We start from the raw sequence: 21,202 nt of genomic DNA, 5'->3' as shown, positions 1-21,202 counted from the left end.
GCCAGTGGAGCCTGAGCCAAAGGTGGCAGATACTGAACAAACTCCAGCACAAACCTGCAGTGCAGTGTGCTCCAGTGCCCAGCTGTACCTCTGCCCATAGTGGGGCTTCCTGGAGTGCAGCAGGAAAGACTGATGTGCCTGCAGCTGTTATCCTGGCACACACTTGGCTCTGGGGGCTCTGTTATGGATGCACGAGGAAGATGTGGGGGGAGACCAAAGCAGAGAAAAGGAGCTGGAACCAATCCTTGTCCCCCAATAACACAGTTACACCAGCCTCGTTTGTTTTGTTACTTTATTGAAAGTGGCAGATCCCTTTCAATGTTTTTGAAAACTAAACCCACTGTTGCTTTGAATCCTGGGCGAAGGGGGTGGGGGCTGTTTCCTTTAGAAAGTTTCCTCCTTGCACTGCAGAGCACGTGAGGAATGACACAGGTACCTTATCAACACCATTTGCTACTGCTGTGAACAGCAACTTTAAAAGCAGCAGGGGCCCTTGTGCTGGCCTGCAGCCTCTGCCTTCCCCCTCTCCAAGCCTCCTGTCTATACATGAACTTCTCCTCCTGAGGGAAAAGTGGGTTTGTTCTGTTCTTCCTGACTGCAAGCTCTGAGCTGCTCTCACCACAGAACACTGCTCTGCATCAGAGAGCCAACAGCAGCACCTCTTCTCTACTGTACAAGTTCATAGTGTTGCTGAGCCTGGCTTTATCCGTCAGGATAAATAAAGGATTTTATCCATCAGGATAAATAAGGGATAGTCATAAGGTAAAGTGAACACCATACACCAGGATCAGGGAACGTGTGGTCCCCCTGAGCTACTTGAAGCCCAGCACTCCAAATCTGCAGGTCTGAATCTAAGTACCAAAAATCAAGCCTTGTTTCTAACCAAGTGGCCTGTCATTAAAAAAATGCTGAACAGCTCCAGCCTTTGTTCTCAGTGGCTCTGGGGTGAGCCATATCATCCACACTCAAACAGCCAGACAAAGAGCTGGCTAAGTTCTTGCTGACTTCATGGGAATCTCTTAGTTACACAGCAGCTCTCCAAGCAACCAGCTACTGGGGTTATTCTCCTAAGTCCATTTTTCTAGACCTTTAAAATGTAGATTTAAGATCTGTGTGCTTACCTGAATTAAAGATTTGCTTTATAAACTAGTATGATACAGAAAGCAAAGCTCCTGGGGATGGCTCTGCTGGGATACCTCAAGCAGCCAACACAGCAGTAGCTGCTGTGGTTTCCCTGCCACCAAACACCACCCCAGCTTGTCAGCTGGAGCAGAGCCCTGGCTGCAGCCAGTCTGGATCCCAGGCTGCAGGAGGAGCACAGAGGGAAGGTTGAGAAGGAGAGGGAGGCCTAGAGCAGCTTTTGGGAACCCCCAGCCCCACCACACACTGTGAGCCATCCAGCTTGTCTTCCTGTAGAGCACAGGTTCTTGCATCAAAAGCTGCTGTGTGGTGTCCCTCTGCCGTGTGAGGCAAAGCCCTGCTGCTGTTTCCAGCTGTTGTGTTCCCCCCACTCCCCTTTTTAACCCTTCTGCCCCTGTGGGCCTGCCCAGCTCAGAGCAGCACTGCCCAGCAGCTGCCAGGAGCACCAAGGACAGGCACTCCACCAGCTCCCACAGCAAATACACCCACCTGGCCTTCTGCTCCCTGGAGACCCAAGGCAAGTCCTGCTGTTGCCTGAAGTAGATGAACTAAGGTCTAATACAAAAGGATGTCCCAGAGTCAAAAAAAGAACAATCAGCAAACCCATCCTCCTACGAAATGACAGGCTGGGAAAGAGCAACCATATATCACTCAGCTGCTGCAGCACTGGAAAGTGTTACTTGTGTGTGAAGGGCTTGAAGTGATCCTCCAGAACAACTGGAGATCTGCTCTGACTCTCCCAGAGGCCCTAATGCCTGGAGAGCTTCTCAACATCCCTGCACTCACACAAGACTGCTCACAAACACTTCTTTAGGAAGGGCAGGAGACTAAACCCATCAGACTTGCCTGTGAAACATCTATCAATGGAAGGGAATCTCCCTTTTTCCAGCAGCCAGGCATTTACCAGAAACAAGCTGTGAATCAAACCAAGCCAAAATGGACACATCCATTGTAGGAAAACAATTAAAAACTGCATTGATTACATTGTAAAAACAATTAGACCACCCATCTCGGGTTCTGCAAAAGGTCTAAATTGTACTTGCATTGCAAACCCCACCCTGGGTTATCATGGAAACACGGGTAACATGAAGGCTCTGAAATGTCCTGGGGTCCATCACAACGTCACATCCAACAGATGGTGGTCTGGATTAGAGATGTAGTTCTTATGAAGCTGGAAAAAATCCTTCCCCCCTGACAGCAGCAGCAGGGAACGAGAGTGTCAGCGGGCAGAGCTCAGGTGGTTCCGACTGTGTGAAAACCTGCAAGCAAGAGGCAACAGGGGACAGCTGCTCAGGGCTGCTGTGGGTAGGGGCTCAGCCTGGCTGCCTCTGCCCCCACTGCCACTGCACTGCCACTTTTTGCAGTCCTGACACACAAAACCAGCACTTTTAACAAAAAGCCAAGGTGGTTTTCAAGGTTCAGTTTCAGCCTAATAAGTTTTCAGCACTAACGTTTCATGGTAAGAAAGCAAGCAGGTCTTTGAGGGTTTGCAAGCCTCCCCCCAAAAAACAACTACCTTGTGCTTCTGCCCTGTGCAGCAGTGTCATTTCCAGGCTGACTGAATGATGATGCTGGAACAACCACCTGTCTGCAGTCACCCACACACATCTCTGTGCACTCCTGCTCAGTCTGCCTGAGTGCCAGTCAGCCTGCTGGTCCTGCTGCCACAGTGGGGATCAGTCAAAGGCTGGATTCCATCTTGGACATCTTTTCCAACCTTATTGGTTCTGTTCTCTTCAACAGGTACTTGAGTTACAAGGCACAAACATTAACCCAGCAGAAAGAAATGCTTAGAAAGCCTAAGTTCAAGGGTGTAAAGGTTGTATAGTTTGGATTGTCTTTATAGGGGCAGCTTCTTTTGGTATGGTAAAACACTTCCAGCCTGCTAACCAGGAAGGAACCAAATGTTAAGTTTCTCTCATGGTAAGGATTTAGGATAGCCCACTGTGAAAGAAAGAAAAGCCAAATTCATGTTAAATAAAGCCTGATAAATCTGTGACCAGGTTAGCTGTGTTGGAACTTGCAACACAAGGATGTGACTGGACTTGGTGTCAGCAGTGGAGCCAGGTTTGACCCAGCAAAGAACTAAATTCCACCAGACTACATTCCTTCACTGGTTTAATAAATAATTCTTGTCAGGAAAAGTACACTTTTGTGTACATGTAAAGGTGGGCAAGCAGTGACTAGCTGCACGTAGTGCTTTAAAGCACATTCCTTGCAATGAAACAGGTATTTATTAACAGAAACTTTCTATCCCAGAAGTGATCCCAATGGGATTTTGCACAGTCCTTGCTGCCTGGGTAATGGGACCAGCAGGACACAATGTGTACATAGATATATGTGCAAAATGAAGGTGAACAGCAGCATCCTGTGCCCTGCAACACACACCTACACTACAGAAACCTGTCCAGTGTGAGGAAAGGCTTCTGAGGCAAAAGAACTGCTGCCATTAAATGGCAGCAGACAGAAGAAGTGCCACAGGAGCACTTTTGGCTGTGTGGACTTTGCCCAGGCTCAGCCTCAGGGCACCCCCTCACCTCTGCACCCGCTCCACCATGTGTGCTATCAGCTTGTCAGAGATGCCTGGGCACGACTCCTCGGCCAAGCTGAAGGCATTCTCCAGCTCCTCCATGGCTCCCACGTTGCCTCCAGTCTGCTTGTGCTTATCTTTGAGCTGCAACCCAGAAACAGGGCATTAGGTCCTCATTTTGTTGCAGAAAACACAACAAGTGCAGCAGTGACATTAAGACCCTTTCCCACCCCACCAGGGTGTAGGAGGGCACCCACATTCCACTTAAAGGAACCAAAAAGAGCTCATTTGTAGGTCAGCAAGGTGGAAGTCCAACGTCTGGGGTTCAAATTTGCCTCCAGGAACTAATGGCAATCAAAGCCCTTACCTAACAGGATGAACTCTTAAACTAACTAAATGTTGTAAGAAATGGACCAACAGCCCTGGAAACTCATAACAGCACAAAGAACTCCAGGTGTATCTGAAACAATCACCTTTGCTGCTAATGACAGCTCAGCACCCAGACACACACAGGCTCACAGGCAGGTTGGGCAGAATACACCCAGTGCCAGGAGTCAGTCACCACCACCTTTAACAACCACAAAAACAGTCTTGAGTTGCTCCTGCTGACTGGGAGGCCAAGGCAGAAAACTGCCATCCCAGGGATCCTGAGTCCCTTGGTCTCCAACACTCCCCTCTAAGAGAGCTTTACTCAGGGGGCAGGGGAAGAAAGGCCACACTCCAAGACCTCCACACACAGCAGCCTCCCTCACCAGTTCACATCTCTCATGGTCAGTGCACTCCAGCTGGGCCTCTACTTCCACATGCTTCCAGTTGTTAATTTGAAATAGCCACAGCTCTGTTGAGAGGGAATGCCTGACAGGTCACTGGTGCTGAGCCTGAAGGAGTCTGTTGTTGGAAATCCCACATTTCCACCCCCAGGAGCAGTTCCCCACCCTCTTCTCACAAGCTGCTGATATGACAGCCCCTTCCCCAGGGCACCATCAAACGAGGAGCTGAACAACAATCAAGCATCTTGCTGAACCAGTAACATCTGCTCCAGTTCAATTAGGCTCTCATTAGACCCTGCTGACTAATGGGCTTTACATAAGCCTTGCAGTTCTTTCCCTCAATTCTAGGATGAGCCTTTCCTGTTGTTGGAGCTCACCTTTTCTCAGAAGGCAGAATAATGTGGATGCTAATCCCCAGCTGCAGTCATTCCTGTGCACCAAGTCCCCTGCTGGGAACAAACAGTTCCCAGCTAAAAAGGGCCCCTGCCTCCTCAGTGGGGCACCTGTTTCCTGGCACAGAGCTGTGGAACAACCCACACACACCTCTGCTCAGTCAGAGTGGCAGGGACATGGAGGGCAACTCACTTACTCATCAAGGATCCAGATTTCTTAGGCCAAAAATAGTTGTGATGCTAGAGCCAAGGATTTGATGTGCACCTCCCAAAGGCTGCCTGCCTCAGAACAAGCTCAGGGTCTGCCCTGGAGGTTAGGAGTCAGTTTATCACCAGCCTTTGATGCCAAGCCCCAGAACTCCAGCCTGCCCAGCAGCCTGTGATGGGAGCAGTGTGTGCTGGGCTGTCTCTTCCCACTACAGAAGAGCTCTCTGGAGGCTTGCAGGAGTTGGAGCACTGCACTGAGCTCAACTTTACCAAGGCCTAAAGTCATTTTACCTCCCTGCTCCACAATGCTTCCAGATTTGCAGCTGTCCACAGCTGTTAGTGACTCCTCACAAGCTGCTCTCAATGTTAACTCCAATAACACACATGCAGGGCAGGCAGGTGAAAGATTACAAACATCTCAGTCAGATTTCCACCATTCACAAAGCCCAGCTTCAGCCCCTTTATGGAAAGAGGGGATCAAGCCTAGCCGGTTTAAGATGCAATCACACAACAGTGAGGAGGACCAACATTTTAGCTCTAGCTTCCTACCAACAGCAAAGAATAGCACATGCAACCAGCAGCAAAGCAGATTTCTGACCTGGAGAAGTTTTCTTTCAAGCCCTCTCTACTGCACACAAAAACCAGGTTATTTCCAAGACTGCCCAGAACCCTTCCTGCTCCTAATTTTGCTCAGGGAGATTTTTAGAGCCAGCAAAAGTCTAATCAAAGGAAAGGGGGATCAAAAAACTGGGGCAAGGGAATCAAACCTGCAGAAATGAAATGTCTGAGAAGCCACTTCCTGCCTGGAACTGGTGCAGCAAGGTGAGTAAGGAAAAGCACAAAATGCATTTACAGTCACAGCCCTGAGCACTCTGCCCCAGGAGGCTCCTACACTGAACAGAGACCCAGACATCAGTGACTGTGCTGCACAAACCAGCTGCATCACAAACCAACACGGTTTTGATGTGGTTTCATCCCATAGCTCAAGGCCCACAAGAGCCAGGTCAGTGGCCTCATGCTCTGACCTCTGAAAGTCAAGGCCCATGGAGCACAGAGAGGCCAGTTAGATACACTCCCAACTTCCAAAGCAGAATGGTCTCGAGAGCTCACTTCCAGAATGAGCTCTGGTGCCTGCCATGCAGCAAACCCTCCTTCCACAGAGCAGCAGACCTGAGAAGAAAGAGTTAAGCCCAGAAATGATTCCTGGAAAAAGCACAGCTGTCTGCTGGGCCATACCATCGGGATCCAGAAGAGGAACTCCTCAGGACCAGACAAAGGGTGTCTGTCACCAGCATCTCAAGAACAGAACCCTGACATGCAGCATCTAATAATTTTTTCCAAAGCATAATCTCATTTCCTACCCTTCTGCTGGAAAGAGCAACCAGAGCTCAGAGCCAGCAGCCCCCTGATGATCAACCTCCTCTTCCCTGACAGCATCACCCAGCTGGAAAGGTGAGCTGTCACCTCCCTGCTGATACTGACACCATCCTGTCATTAAGGCAGCTCTCACTCCAACTCCACATCCCCATCCACACCACAAGGCAGGGGAACTGGGTTGGTTTTCTAAACAGATTTTCTCTGCCTGCCTTCCAGAAGCTAGGTGGCAGGGAACTCCTTGGTCCTAGCCTTCTACCAATAGCAGTCTGCACAGATCAAGAAATAGCCTAGTAACCAGCAAAGCCCATTCCTGCTCTAACCACCTACCTTCCCCTCAGTAACTCTGCTGTGGATGTGCACAGTGAGAGGCAGATCAAGCACCTGTCTGCTCTAACAGGAGCTGCACTTCAGCCATGGACATCAGAGTCTGGAGCTGCCCAGGCACCAGCAAGCCTAAGATGCAGCTAAGAGGTAGATACTCCTCTATCAGATCCTCACCAGAACACAGATTAGCAGAAGGCTAATGCCTTTCTTCCAAACACAAGGAAGGACACGCCAGGGATACACTCACTTTCCCCACATGTGGTCTAGCCCACTGGACTGTACAAATGCTTCAGAGTCCCTTAACCCCACCAGACACCTCTCCACACCTCCCTTCTCCAAATCCTTCCCATTTACTTGTCTATGTCAGGTATCTCTTCATCTCCAACCAGCAGAGACACCAAGAAGGTTCTACTCACCTCCCCAAAAACTGGGTGAACAAGTGTGGAGAGACACTGTGACCGTGGTTGCCTCTTGATGGGCTCAGTAGGCTGGAAAGCAACAACAGAAGTTACAAGCACAGGCAAAAGCTTCCAGGGCACGTGAAGTACTCAGCCTTTGGTGAATTCACAGCACCTCCACAGCAATCCCATCACCAGATCCTGGGAAAGCCACAAGTCACAGTACCATGATGATGTGGAAGGTGCAACTCTGGAGCACCAGCCCTTGGTGCCAGACTGAGGTAAATTTCAGACAGAAGATGAAGGCACAGTGGCTTCCCCAAGACACCCAAAAGCTCATGTTAGCTCAGTCCCCTTCAGAAAGACCAGACAGCACACAGACCTTCTGGGAACCATGAAGAGCCATTCCTTTGTGCAGCTTGCTCAAGGAATTGGGGCGAATGGTTGGTGGGAATGTCCAGATTGGACCCTGGTCTCCATCCTCTGCATCTCCATCACTGCAAATGAAAAGGGGAAAGTCAAGACTCAGCTCCATACGTTGGGGGTTTGCCCATACTTTCCCAGAATCACAAGTTCTCCCCACTTGATTGCCATATTGCTGCAGGCCTTCAGGCTTTTCCCTATCCCAGAAAAAATCTGAAAAGAAATCACTTCAGTCTCCACAACACCTGTATAGAATCAAAGAGATGTGAGCTAAGTACTACATCATGTTTCCAAATCACCACATCACCTCTCTGATCCAGCCAGCTTGAAGAAGTTTCTAGTGCTAGTTAAATTTAGGAGAATTTCAAGACAACCCAAGCTCACAATGTGAGGGACTAGACTTAGATGTCATAAGCCAATTTCCCCAAGTGCTTGGTCACTTGAGTGCTGCCACAGGTGAAGAGCAGCTCTGTGACACCAATCTGGCAATGAAGTGCCCTTTCCCACCTGAGGCCCATAACTTGACTGTCCTGCAAGGGATTGCAAAGATTTACCCCTCAGTACACATACACACCAACACAGCTGTTGCCACAGTTACTAAAGCCTGGAGCTCTTGCAGTTAATGAAGGGTGCATAAAATACAGGCACCAAGAGCCCTGTTCTACTGGTTACACACAGATGAAGTTTTGTGTCAGTACTGATTCCTTACACTCAGCAAAGAGGCTCCACAGGTTAGGACCAGAACAGAGAACAGAGTCCCACTGAACAGGAGGTAACAGCACTCAGCTCCCACAAACAAAAGCTCCAAGGTAAGACCTCAGGTGGCAAAAAGACCTGAGCTGTTTGCAGTAGGCTACCCTGGGGCAAGCAGGGGCAGCCTCCACGCAAAAGATGTACGTACATATCAGAGTCACCAGAACTGGAGTCCTCTCCATGGCCCTCAGACTTCCAGCGCTTGAAGCGGTCGATCAGCTCCATGAGGAACGAGGTTTTCTTGGTGTAGCGTGTGATGAACTTGTGCTTCAGCAATTCTTTAGCTGTTGGCCTCTGGAGCAGGTAAGGAAAGCATGTCACATCTAACCATCTCTGCACACTAACCATCAGCTCACTGACTTCTACTGGAGTCACAGAATATCCTGAGCTGGAAGGGATGCACGAGGATCATCAAATCCAACTCCTGGCTCTGCACAGGACAGCCCCCAACAACGCCACCAATCCCCAACAAAGTGCCTGAGAGTGTTATCCAAATATTCCTTGAACTCTTGGCAGCCTTGGGGCCATGACCACTGCCCTCAGGAGCTTGTCCCAGTGCCCAACCAGCCTCTGGGGGAAAAGCCTTTTCCTAATATCCAACCCAAACCTCCCCTGACACAGCCTCATGCCATTCCCTTAGGTCCCACTGCTGGTCGTCAGAGAGAAGTGATCAGTGCTCGCCCCTCCATGTCCCCTCGTGAGGAAGTCCAGCTCATGTCTCCATCCTGTAAGCTCAGCAATTCTCTCTCTCTGTGATTCTGGAACCTTCCTCATGTTGAAGGCATTTTTGACCTCTGCTGACCTTTACCCAAATGCAGAGGTGGGCAGCAATACTCACAAATCTAGGATCCTTATTGAGGCAGGCTTCCACAAACTCCTTGAAGGGCTTGCTGTGGTGACCCTCAAGTGTTGGAGGGTTGTTTTTGGGGATCAAGAAGAGAACCCTCATAGGATGCAAGTCAGAATTTGGAGGCTCTCCCTTTGCTAGTTCAATGGCTGTAATCCCGAGAGACCAGATGTCTGCCTGGAAAAGAGAAGAAGAAGAACACAGAACAGCAAGGAACAATTCTACAACATGAAAGCACAGTTTTAGGACAACTACACATAAATCAGATGGGGCATTTCATGTCTAATACACAAACTTTTCCAGCAGACTCTGTATCATAAGAGAAAAGAATAATTCCTGCAGTAAGCAGCTCTTCCAACCCCTGTTTCTGTCCTAGCACCACCTCATGTATTGTAGCCCCAAGCAATCCTCCTGCTCCCAGCTCACCTTGAAGTCATAAGCAGACTGTTTGATGACCTCTGGTGCCATCCAGAATGGAGTCCCCACAAAGGTGTTTCTCTTGATTTGGGTGTCTGTCAACTGTCCAGCCACCCCAAAGTCGGCCAGTTTCACATCTCCTTGTTCTGAGAGCAGCACATTGGCAGCTGTGTGCACAAATAAGCAATTAAATCTGCTGGCCTCTGAATCACCCCCAGCCCACAGAGAACTGAATACTGAGCAGAGCCCTGCTGTGGCAGCCCCCTTCACCCCAGTGACAACCCTCAGCCTGCATTTCCAGCTTCAGACCCATTCTCAGGCTTTGAACTCCACTAGGTAACACAGAACAAGCTCATGCACTTTGTTGGATCAGAAGGGGAATATTGTTAAGGTAGGAGCAGCGAGCAGATGTGAAGGGACACACCATGAATTAGGTGTGACACCTGGCCACACAGAGAAGGGAGGGTAACACAGTCTCTAATGCTCTTGATTTTTTTTCCAGAGTAGCATTCAGCCCAGGTTAAATAGCAGATCTTTCTAAAGGCTCAAGGCCCACTCTTGTACTAGTTCTCACTCACTCATAAGACTGTAACATTGTGCAAGTCTGGGGGTGGGGGTTTCATTCTGAGACCCTACCTAACCCCTATCAGCATCTCCCCACCCCTGGCAGCCAACACCCCTAACATCTTGCAGTGCTGGAAGAATGCAGTCTCACATACACAACGGAATCTTTTCTCCCAATCTCCCTGCATGAAGTTTCTGTGCCCTGCCTGCTCACATCCCCTCCTGCAGTGGGTCAGAGCAGTGAGCATCTGTCCCTCCATCCTCCTGCAGTACTCTGATGCTCTGGGCTTGCTGGGACACTGCTCTTTGAGAGGCAGAAGCCAGCTCTCTCTACACCACACGTGGCCAGTGACTATAAAAAACAGCAACAGGATAAGCTGACACAAGCTGCCCTGATTTTCTAGGGCTGTGAACCCTGCATGAGGACAGCTCACTCCTGCTGTGAGCTACAACCACAATAACCAGCACACACACCCTTGGGGTCCAGCAGAAAAGAAAAATGTCCAGACATAAGTCAGCTAATATCTGAGCATGCCTTTCACTGACTCCTCCAAACTCCAAGTGCCAGAGGAGAGATACAGATCCTCACTGTTACTCTAAACCCTAAAGACATGAAAAGCTAGAGTTGTAATACAGTGACAAGCATCAGATTCAGAAAACAGCAACCCAACAAGAAAAGCAGCACTGAGAAACAGCCTTTGAAACCTTGCAGATTATGGTGAATATAACACCTCTGAGTATTATGTTACTAACATTTATTACAAGAAAGGGAGCTGAGCTCTCCACTCTTACCTTTGATGTCCCTGTGGATCTTCCTCTCTGAATGTAAATAATCCAAACCCTTCAGGATTTCTCTCAGGATAGTAGCTATATAAGTCTCCTCCAGTGGTCCTGGCTTCAGCTGACAAAAGGCAGAAAGCAGACTTAAAAGAGGGTGATTGATGCCTTGGATTTTCCAGCTTTCAGTTTGTTACTTGGAAACCTTGGCCAAGCAGGTTGTACTCAGTAGGAAGCACCTTCTTGCACAGCTGATTTAGGTGCTACAAGCAGAAGGCTGGTGTTTGTACCTTGGAGCATTCAATAGAAAACTTTGGGGGATTTTCTGCTAGTCTATCAGTCTGTTAAATCCCAAACAAACAGCAGTTCATCTCTCACTTTGGCCTGGGAATACACTGGCCAACAGAACATTTTAACAGTTTCTCTTGTTCAGGTCTCTCTGCCAGCATGCAAGTACTGAATTTCAGCCTCTGAGACATCAATGCTCAGGCTGTGGAGCACTATATCAAAGCTCTTCTCCTTTCCATCAGTTCTCCTCTAACCAAGTCCTGCCTTCTCAGTGCAACAACTGAGGTTCTGACACTCTGATAACTTCTGCTGATGACAGCCCCCCACTACACCTTCCTCCAAGTCACTGTAGGCTCAGCAGTTTTCCCTACATCATTAGTTACTTCTCTGGAAAAATGGGCACTGTTGTCCTAAAGAGAAGAGAAAAATGCTATGACAGAATTCAGTGCAGTGGACCTTTATCTATGGGTAAATTCTGATTTGTATTCTCTCAAAATTTGGGGTAACTTAATCATAGACCATGTCTTTACTGAGCTATGCAAGCACTGAGCAATACCATGACTCTGACTAGGTGAAGTACAGATTTGTACTGCTCAAAACCAACTTTTTCAGTTCACTGGCTCCTTCCATCACACAGCAGCACAGCATGCTGGACAACAGCACTGGGAGCTTCATGAAACATTCCCTCAGTCCTGGGATAAGCATAACCAACATGTCTGTCCTGCACTGCTTACCCCTTGGGCACAGGGCTGCCAAAATTATGGAATGTGGCGAGTGTCTGGCTTATGGGCATTTCACAAACCAAATCTTCAGTCAGTATTTTTCATAGTCCAGAACTTGCCACTTACTCACCAAATCCAGGGCTGAACCTCCTCCCAGGTACTCCATGATTATCCACAGCTTAGTGCCCTGCAGGCAAGAGCACAAATGAAGAGCAAAGACAGTAATAAAAGCAGACAGAAAAGTGAGACACCCACGAGGCAGCAAGACACAGGAGCAGTCCTGTACACAATCCAAGAGATGCTGCCCACTGCAGCTCTCAGGGGCTTAAGGAAGGAGCCCCAAGCTCCCTCTTTTCTGCTGACACAGCACTACCTGCCTCCAGCACATTTCTAACTCTCAGGCTGCAGTTTTACGTGGGCAAGTGCTCCTACAGGCACCAGACTGCTCAGCCCACAGATAAGCTTATTCCCAGGTTGGAGCCCTTTAACATCTCTCCAACAGCTCATCCAGCACAAATCCTTCTTGGCAATGGCAGGCGAGCATTGCAGCTTTGATCTCATTAACAGAGCTGCCAGCATGAAGGGTACAATTGGCAAGACATTCCTACTCCTCAGAGGAAAGATTCCATGCTGAGGTTGCAGGGTCCCAACAGAAGATAAGCAGCAGGTCCATGAAACTACAGCAGAAGGTTGAGAAACTGCATTATGGCCTTTGAAAAGTAAGGGAGGAACATTCAGGAACCCCAAGAGCTCAGGAACTGTTTGCTGCAGTCCCACTGCTACATTCACCTCCAGCAGCCAGCATGCATGGGCCACTTCTGATCAACACTACTTCCATAAGGGATTCCTAAACCTGCTCTCAGTGGAAGCAGTATTAGTACTCCTCCACAGACTCGCTTCATATATTTGTCACCATTTCTGATGAAATGTGAAATGAATGAGTTTCAATCTCCTCTTTTTTTCAGAGGCATAAATCCCTCAGTGGTACTGCCTTAAGACTGTGCTATTCTGAAAAGTATTCCATCAACTTCCTTTCCAGAACTGTCAGACCAGGGAAAGCTCTGTCTTCAACAAATAATTTCCTCTCCAGTGAAGTGCCCTGCTCTTGGTACCACAAAGTACAGGACACCTCATTTCCATGTGCTTAGCAAGTACCTTAAAGCCCAGTCTGCTATCGAGTGCACGTCAGTGCAGTGAGCAGAGCCACCACTGCTCCTGCTGCCATGCTGCCACTCACACGTCACTTTGCAGTGCCATGTGCCACCAGCCACTGCAGCACCCACAGCAGCCCTCCCCATTCCCAAACTACTGGCAAGGAAGCACCGTGGTTTGTCCTACCTTCAAGTAGGAGCCATAGTACCGGGTGATGTAGGGACTGTCACACTGGCTGAGCACTGTGATCTCCTGCTGGATGTCCTCGATCTCATCCTCAGCCTCCTCCAGATCAATGATCTTGATAGCAACCACCTCCTTGGAGCGGTTGTCGATGCCTTTGTACACCTCACCAAAGGACCCCTTGCCGATCCGCTCCAGCTTGGTGAACAGCTCCTCAGGATCCACCCTGGAGTGCTAAAATGAAGCAGAGATGGGAGAATTCCATTAAGTTCCCAGGCTGCAGAGCACCACACCCACCCATACAGCTCATCCCCATATCTGTGCACCCATTATGTTGATAAATTCACCTGAAACTCATACATCTTAAACAGTCTTAGAAACTTAGCACAGAATATATCCAAGATTAGAACTGAAGAAACATTTTCCACAGGCTTTCCAGCCCTGCAGACCACAGTGGGGGAGGAAAAGGAGGGAAACCCAGCATGAGAATGTCAGCAAATATTCCTATGGAAAGTGCCAGCTCCACTGGGACAGGGCTGCTCAACTGCAGGCACCAACTGGTGCCAAAGCAGCTCCATGAGCAAGCATCTGCTCACACTTCAATACAGACCAGCAAGGGGTACCAGAACCAGCTTTCTCTTGGAGATCTGATGAGAAAATGGGCACAAACAAGAAGCCATAAAAATGTTTCCCTAGCTAGCCTTCCTGCACTCAAAGACTGGAATGATTAGAAAGATCTGCACCCTTCCCTACTTGTCTGGAGGGTGAAATATTACAGTAATATGAATTCACATTTACTGTCTCCTCTGCTGCAGCCTGATTTCCAGGCAGCTCCCAGCTCAGCTCTCCTCAGATGTTTGCAGATGGAGCCTCACATCTTTTTGGAAGGTCAGCAGCAAGGAGGGGCAGGAGAGCAGAATGGACACTCCATCTAGCTGACCTCCTTTTCTGTACCAGCCTCTTCTCTAGCTGGCACACTCATATGCAAAGGCAAATAGCATCTCCTTCATTAGCTAAACACATCAACCAGGCAGTTACTAACAGAAAAATACAGACTTGTTAACAGCAGCTGCACAGTTAATTCTTTATTAAGGTGAATATGGGTAAGAAAGGGAATAAATCACAGTCATTTTCTCGTGCTATTTAATTCAGTCCACCCTGCACACCAGGTCCTTCATGCAACTAGTAGCTTCATGCTACTAAAATGTTCTTTGTGATTAGTTTTTCTGCCTTTTTTTTAATAGTTTGAAAAAAAAAAATCTGGAAAATATGGGCTGACCTTAGGAAGCAGCCAAGCCATAAGAAGGAATTTTCCACACCCAGAACTTCTCAGTCTCACCTCCAACACGTCACCCAGTGAGAGTGCTCTCTCACAAGGGCCTTGAGTTGGCAGATTTTATCAGAGAACACAGAGGCTGCATTTTTCCATCTCACACCATGTTCTAGCAGCAGGCCATCACTGAGCAGCCCAAGGTGTTGCTTAATGATTAAGCCAGTCTGTCACCACAGGTTGTTTGCCTTCTGTGCATTGCTGTAAGCCAGGCCCAGGTGAGCTTTACAGGCAGCTCACTCAACAGGATTTCCACACAAACTCCAGCCCAAGATATAGAAGGATAACCCAATATCCTTTTGCATTCATAGCAACACCCAAACAGTCTGTACTTTGAACAAATGCACTGGAAACAGACTAGAAGGGATGTTCAGAGATAAGAACTGGAGATGCATAGCAGAGACTGGAGAGAGGGAAGTGGGGGGAAGAAGATCTGAGCTTGAGAAATGTTAGGGGACAACATGAGAGTGATGGCCACTGGCAGGGAGAACAGTCTGACTAGTCCAGGCTCACTACAGACCAGGAACAGTTTCCACCTGTTGACCAACTTGGAGGAAGGGGCAAGAAAGTGCCCCACATATGACTGTGCACAGTGACCTACTGCACCCTAAAAATGCCTATCAACACATCAGCCACTCCCACACATCAGGGAGAATGGAGAGAAAGAGGATCATCTCCTAGGAGCACCTGCTCAGCTCAGAAAAGAAACAAGAAACACTACCCACATGAATACTGCAGGGAACCTTCAAGAAAACATTCCTCCCCTCCCATGTAACTTTTCCATGAGGTAAGAAACAGCAAAGTGGAAGTAACTGCTTCCCCCTCAGCTTGGTAGGACACATCACGGAGTCAGGACTCATTTTTCCAGATCAAGACTTCAAACAAGAGCACTGGCTGTGGCAGGCAGCTTTAGGGACAACCACCACCTTATGTGGCAGGCTCTGTAATCATGGACAGCTTTGTAAACCAGCTTCCAGACTTGGATGTTGGTTTATCCTGTTTTCTGTAGGACAAAGGAGTTCAGGTAGGTGTGGTGAAGGAGACAAAGCCTCTGACAAGAAGACAGAAATTCTGCCCAAGGGACTCAGGAAAACAATGTAACTGATGGACAGGTGAGACAGGCCCACCCCCATTAGGGTGGAAAGATTAAGACATTTCTTTTGTAGGTACAGGATTTACCTTCCCAGTACTGACCTGGAAATGCTTTAGAGCTCACAGCTGACAGGGCAAGAGTCTGACTCTCTGGAGGGCCTGAGGACGAGCATCCCTCCATGCACTGGCCAAAACTGCAGAAATCAGACCCAGCAACAGAGAGAACCCAGGGAGCCAGCACAGGGCCCAAGGGCTACAGAGTCATTCCAGCCACAGTTACAGTCTCCAGACTGCTGGAGGAGCACAGTTTGCTGATGAATTTCTTCCCTTTCTGTAAACAGGGAGGAGGAAGCAGGCCCATCCCCAATTCAAGCAGGTCGATGTCTGCTCAAGAGCACACCTTGTGAATTACCATTGTGGACACCACAGAAGAAATTGCCAGGTGGCATTTTCAGCAACTCTGAACTTCCACAACAAACTAAGATGTCCTGTCTGCAGGACATTGTTCAAAAGCCCTTGTCCATTAAAAAAATCCAGTTTGACACACCACATGGTGACCTGGGCTGACAAACAAAAATGTTCAGATCTGTGGGCATAAAAGCCTTAGCACTCAGAGAGCAGCACAAATGCAGTTCCACCAAGAATGGACAACTGTGGAACTGCACTGCTCTGTCAGGAGAGAGAAGGATGAGCCTCCTGACTCTCCCCTTCCCCAACACACCTGCACAGCACCATGGTGAGAGGTGCAACAAGCACCATGCCTCCCTCTCCTAAACATGACTTATCTCAGTACCAGTTATCTTGTTAGAGAACCACACTGGCTGGAAATTTTCTGGAATTGAGGTGCTACACATACACTGGAAAACTTCATTAGTAGGAAGTAACAGAATCCAGATGAATTGCTTTATTACCTGCTTCAATGAGCACAGATAACCCAGAGCAGATCATTAGGACTTGTCACCTTTGCAACTGCTCACCAGCTTGGGTGCTTCCTATTTTTCTTCCACATTCACAGAACCCATCAGAGCTAAAAAATGGAACTCCAGGTCAGCAGCAGCTGCTCCTTCTTCTACTACTGCATGTAGAGCTGTTAAGGGATGATCACTACATTGTAACTTTTTCCTTGTCTGACTGCTCGTTGCCACTGGCTGGAAATTTTCTGGAATTGAGGTGCTACACATACACTGGAAAACTTCATTAGTAGGAAGTAACAGAATCCAGATGAATTGCTTTATTACCTGCTTCAATGAGCACAGATAACCCAGAGCAGATCATTAGGACTTGTCACCTTTGCAACTGCTCACCAGCTTGGGTGCTTCCCATTTTTCTTCCACATTCACAGAACCCAGAGCTAAAAAATGGAGCTCCAGGTCAGCAGCACCTGCTCCATGTTCTACTACTGCAGGTAAAGCCGTTAAAGGGATGATCACTACACTGTAACTTTTTCCTTGTCTGACTGCCTGTTACAGCAGTTCTGAAGCAAAAAGCCTCCTGCTGTTCCTCTGCACTGAGAGCAGTCAGTCAGGCACTGAGATGGCTCAGGCAGGCCTGGGCAGGCTTTGGAGGAGAGCACACAATGCACCAGCTCAGCTGCAAGTGCAGGAAGGGAATAAGCATGAAAGGGATGATGACAATTTCCTGGTAATGTGCTCCACTCCTGCCCTCCGGGATCCAATCTCACAGCACAGGAAAGAAGGATGCTCTGTCCTGACAGGTGTGGGAGTGTTTGCCATCCTGACTGATGATGCCATGTTTTAAAACAGACCAACTCACTGCAGCCATCAGCTATCAGGAAATGCAGTGTGCTATGAGACAAGGCTGGCAGGAACACCAGCTGCTTCATGGGGAAAGAATGGCTCTGGCAGCTCTGCCACCTCCAGCTGCTGAGACATGATAGCCAGAGTCTTTGAGAAGATGTGGATAAGTACTAGAGAAAAAGGGTAACTATCTGCCCTCATGTCAAAGCTACTGCCTGAAAAGATAAGCTGCATCTTGGGAACAGAAGCAAACACCATTTGAACCAGCTGAAGATCTTCTCTCTGGGCTGTGTCCAGCTGGATCTTACTCGCAAGATACTCAAGAGCAAGAATCATGCCTGCATTTGTTGCAAAAAAAATACTGAGGGTGCTTAAACTCTTTTGGAAATGAGAACTCCTTAATCTGGTGCAGGTTGGAATTGGAATCACTGCTCTGTATTGGAGAGCTCTGTAACAGAAGACTGCCAAGGCCACAACACTTTATGAGCTGAAGCTGACCAGGAAGGTGGCACCTTCAAAGGGTTTATGTGGAACTCCAGCCACATTCAGAGTTATTTCTGACTGGAGCACTTTCCAACCAGCCAAACAAACAAACAAATATAATTTTGCTCTGTCAAACACAGTAGAAGACAGAAGCTGGTTTTAATAGAACTCATCTGCTCTTCTCTTTCCCTCATTGCCTCCTCTGCTCCCCAGCTTCCCACCCAGCATGACAAACACTCACCTCTGGGACACCAACAGTCACTTTGGTAAAACCAGCTTTGTACCCTGGAACCATTTGAAAACTTCCCTGCCTATATGAAATTTGTGCACAGCTCTCTGCAGCTGCCAAAACTTGGGACAGTTTTGAATTTCTGGAGTATAGAAAAGAGGGAGATTTGTGTTCAACACTTTGAAACACTGTTTGTCTGAAACTCCCAACTCTTTTCACAGACAGTATTCTTTTGCTTCAGCAGATGAAGCATTTTGTAGCCAAAAAAACCTAAATGGCTTCTCCAAGGTCAGGTAAGGAACAACAAATCTAGAAACAGAGCTCAAATCAGAGCTTTAAACACAGTAACTAACACAAATACATCTCCTGGCAGATAAAGGTTCAGACCAAGAGCAGAGGCCTGCAGTGCTGTTTGTTCACAGCACAAGGGAGCCAGGGAAAGAGAGGAGACAGCCAGCTGAGGCAGGGAAATGGCAGCACACAGGCAGAGCAGCCTGGGCAGTGGTCTGAGGTAACTCTGCCCATCAGCACCAGAAGTGAGAATCAAAGACAAATCAAGCCCCTGACAGCCCAATGCAAGTCTTAATCTCTTGATTTTCACAGCACCTCCCACTGCTCCCTACATCCCAGGGAAGAAAACTTCAGGCCAGCTCCTACTGCCCTCCCAGCAAGCCTCAGCTGCACCAGGGATTCCTGGAAAGACTGCAGGAATGGACAGCACAGATTGGATTTTTATTCCAAGACCAGTCAGTCATGGGATGACAGGGTCTGACAATGTCTAACATTTCCATAATAAATTCAGAGCTGAAACCACTAGAATGCTGATAAGCTTCATGAGTGAGTGCTGTGTACATAAAAAGCTTCAGAGCAACCTCCTCTGCAGCTACAGAACTGTTTTCAGCCCTAATCAGACAGTATCCTTCCCTTTCCCTCCCTGTACAGTGACTCAGCCAGGCATTATATTTACATTTAATTCCACGCACACTTTGGGGAAACAGTTGATGTGCAAGACAGCATGCAAACTAAGGTGCATTGCAAATCAATTTGAAATCAGCAAAGGTTCAGAGAAAGCATTAGCTCAAACCACTAAAGCTTTTAGTAATTCTACACCTAGGAGCAGAACAGAATAAAGCCCCAAAACATGGTTTAAGAAGACCTGTGCTCAGTACTGACATCTGCCAATAATCAAACACGCCTCACAACCAAAATCAGAGGGAAGAAGATGCAAGCCAATACTATTAATGTGGTTTAGCTTTTAGTCCCAAATCCTGGCATCATCTTTCCACACTCCTCTTGTGAAAATGTCACCACAACAGCAGCATTTAACCACATCCACAGAGGCTGAGATTTCTAGGAAGAGTTATGACCCAGTATCAAATATCACTGCCTCTTACACAGCAAGGTTACAAGCACCACTTTTCTGAGAAACTTTAGAAAGGTATGTCTGGCAGGGCCAGCATACACAGTTTTCCTGTTCCCATTTCTAGACTTCCCCCTTCCAAAAATATTCAGAAAGCCAATGACTCCTGTGTCCCTAGAAAGAACACACTTAATCCCAGAGAAAGGCTCCACAGTGGGTGAAGAATTCACTGAATGGCTGGCAACCATCACTATCAGCCCAACACCAGGTACAGAGTCAGGCACAGGTCAATCAGCTAACAGGAGTAAGCTGAGACCTGTGCAACAGAGATAAAGACTGGCAAAAAGTGATTTTCTGGTTATTTGTTTGAAACCCTTGTATCAAGAGCAAACACCATTATGGAAAACCTTGAAGAGGGTTTTAAAGCAAACTTTTAATCACCACTTACCTGGCTAGCAAATTCTCTCAGGTGAGCCATGCCTACAGGATGGGGTTTTTTGCAAAATCAGGGGGATTAGGATGTTGCAGCACAGCAGGAAAGCGATGATTTCTCCTGTGGTCAACTGTGACAAGCAAGAATACACAGCTCTCAAGTGAGGTTCTTGGAAGCTGGCTCATTCCCCTGAAGAGTTACCTGAATCTTTTTTCTCTCCTTGAACCTGCCAACACATTCTAAGTATGCCAGGCCCTCCTTGCACACCACATTTCCCAATTCTTTACAGAAATGCCTTCCAGATGTGTTAAGGAACATCATTGTAATGTTTGACACTAACCAAGTCCCAGGCTCCATTTTCCCTGCCATCACCTCAGCATGCTCCCCAGTATTACAGCTAACCCCACAGTTCTATTGCCTCACCACCAGTCCCAGCATCATCCTCAGACACTCCTTTTCTCCTGCTCCTCCTCAGCAATCCCCTCACTGCGAGCACTCCTGTCCTTGCTACAGCGACTGGCAAAGCTCAGCTGCTCAGCACACACCTTCCTCTGCAGGGAGCACCAGCCCTGCACCTCACACCTTCCTCTGCAGGGAGCACCAGCCCTGCACCTCACACCTTCCTCCTGAGGGAGCACCAGCCCTGCACCTCACACCTTCCTCTCCAGGCAGCACCAGCCCTTCCCCTCACACCGCTCCCCGGTTCCCTTCTCCTCCGCGGCCCTTCCCCGCACCCAGCAGCAGCCGAGCCCCAGCCCAGCGCGGCCCCTCGGCCCGGCCCTCCCCACGGCCCCCCACCCCAGCATCCCCGTCACGGTGCGGCCCCACAGCTGCCCCCTGCCCGTCACGGACACCTCATCCCCCTCACACCTCAGCCATCTCCCCCCTCCCGCGTTCCCCTCGCCATCACGGGCTACTCATCGCGCCCCGCCCGGCACCCTCCCGGTCGCTGTGCGGCTCGCCGCCGCCCCGCCCGGCCCCGGAGCCGCCGCACCTGACACCAGGCGCGGCGGGGGGGAGCGCCGCGCCGGGCGCAACAACACGGCACGGCGGCGGGGGAGGCCGCGCCGCGCGGCGCGCCGGGAGATGTAGTTTTCACGCTGCACCGCCCGGCAGTGGTACCGAGTTGCTGGACTGCAGTGCCCAGAATGCCGCGCGCGCAGCGGAGGGGCGGAGCCGCAGGGCGGGCGGCGGCGCGGGGGTGGCTGGGGCGGGGAGTCCTGAGGCGCTGCCCGGCCCAGCGGCTCCGCGCCG

The 21,202-nt window shown here is 49.0% G+C and overlaps 1 protein-coding gene across 1 annotated transcript; it reads right to left on the bottom strand.

Moving 5' to 3' along the window:
- Positions 1 to 275: 275 nt before the first annotated feature.
- STK25 (serine/threonine kinase 25) lies at positions 276 to 20,540 on the bottom strand. The gene is made up of 11 exons (XM_039727960.1): positions 19,964 to 20,540; positions 13,268 to 13,498; positions 12,060 to 12,116; positions 10,935 to 11,043; positions 9,588 to 9,745; positions 9,153 to 9,338; positions 8,463 to 8,608; positions 7,521 to 7,635; positions 7,157 to 7,228; positions 3,678 to 3,814; positions 276 to 2,399 (listed from the first exon to the last, which is right to left on the bottom strand). Exons 1-11 carry the CDS (start codon positions 19,991 to 19,993, stop codon positions 2,360 to 2,362), a joined length of 1,281 nt encoding a protein of 426 aa, XP_039583894.1. The 5' UTR covers positions 19,994 to 20,540; the 3' UTR covers positions 276 to 2,359.
- Positions 20,541 to 21,202: the final 662 nt, after the last annotated feature.

The sequence above is a fragment of the Passer montanus genome, unplaced genomic scaffold, assembly GCF_014805655.1.
Source record: "Passer montanus isolate IOZ18808 unplaced genomic scaffold, ASM1480565v1 scaffold63, whole genome shotgun sequence".
NCBI lineage: Eukaryota > Metazoa > Chordata > Aves > Passeriformes > Passeridae > Passer > Passer montanus.
This window is presented reverse-complemented; position numbering and strand designations above follow the sequence as displayed.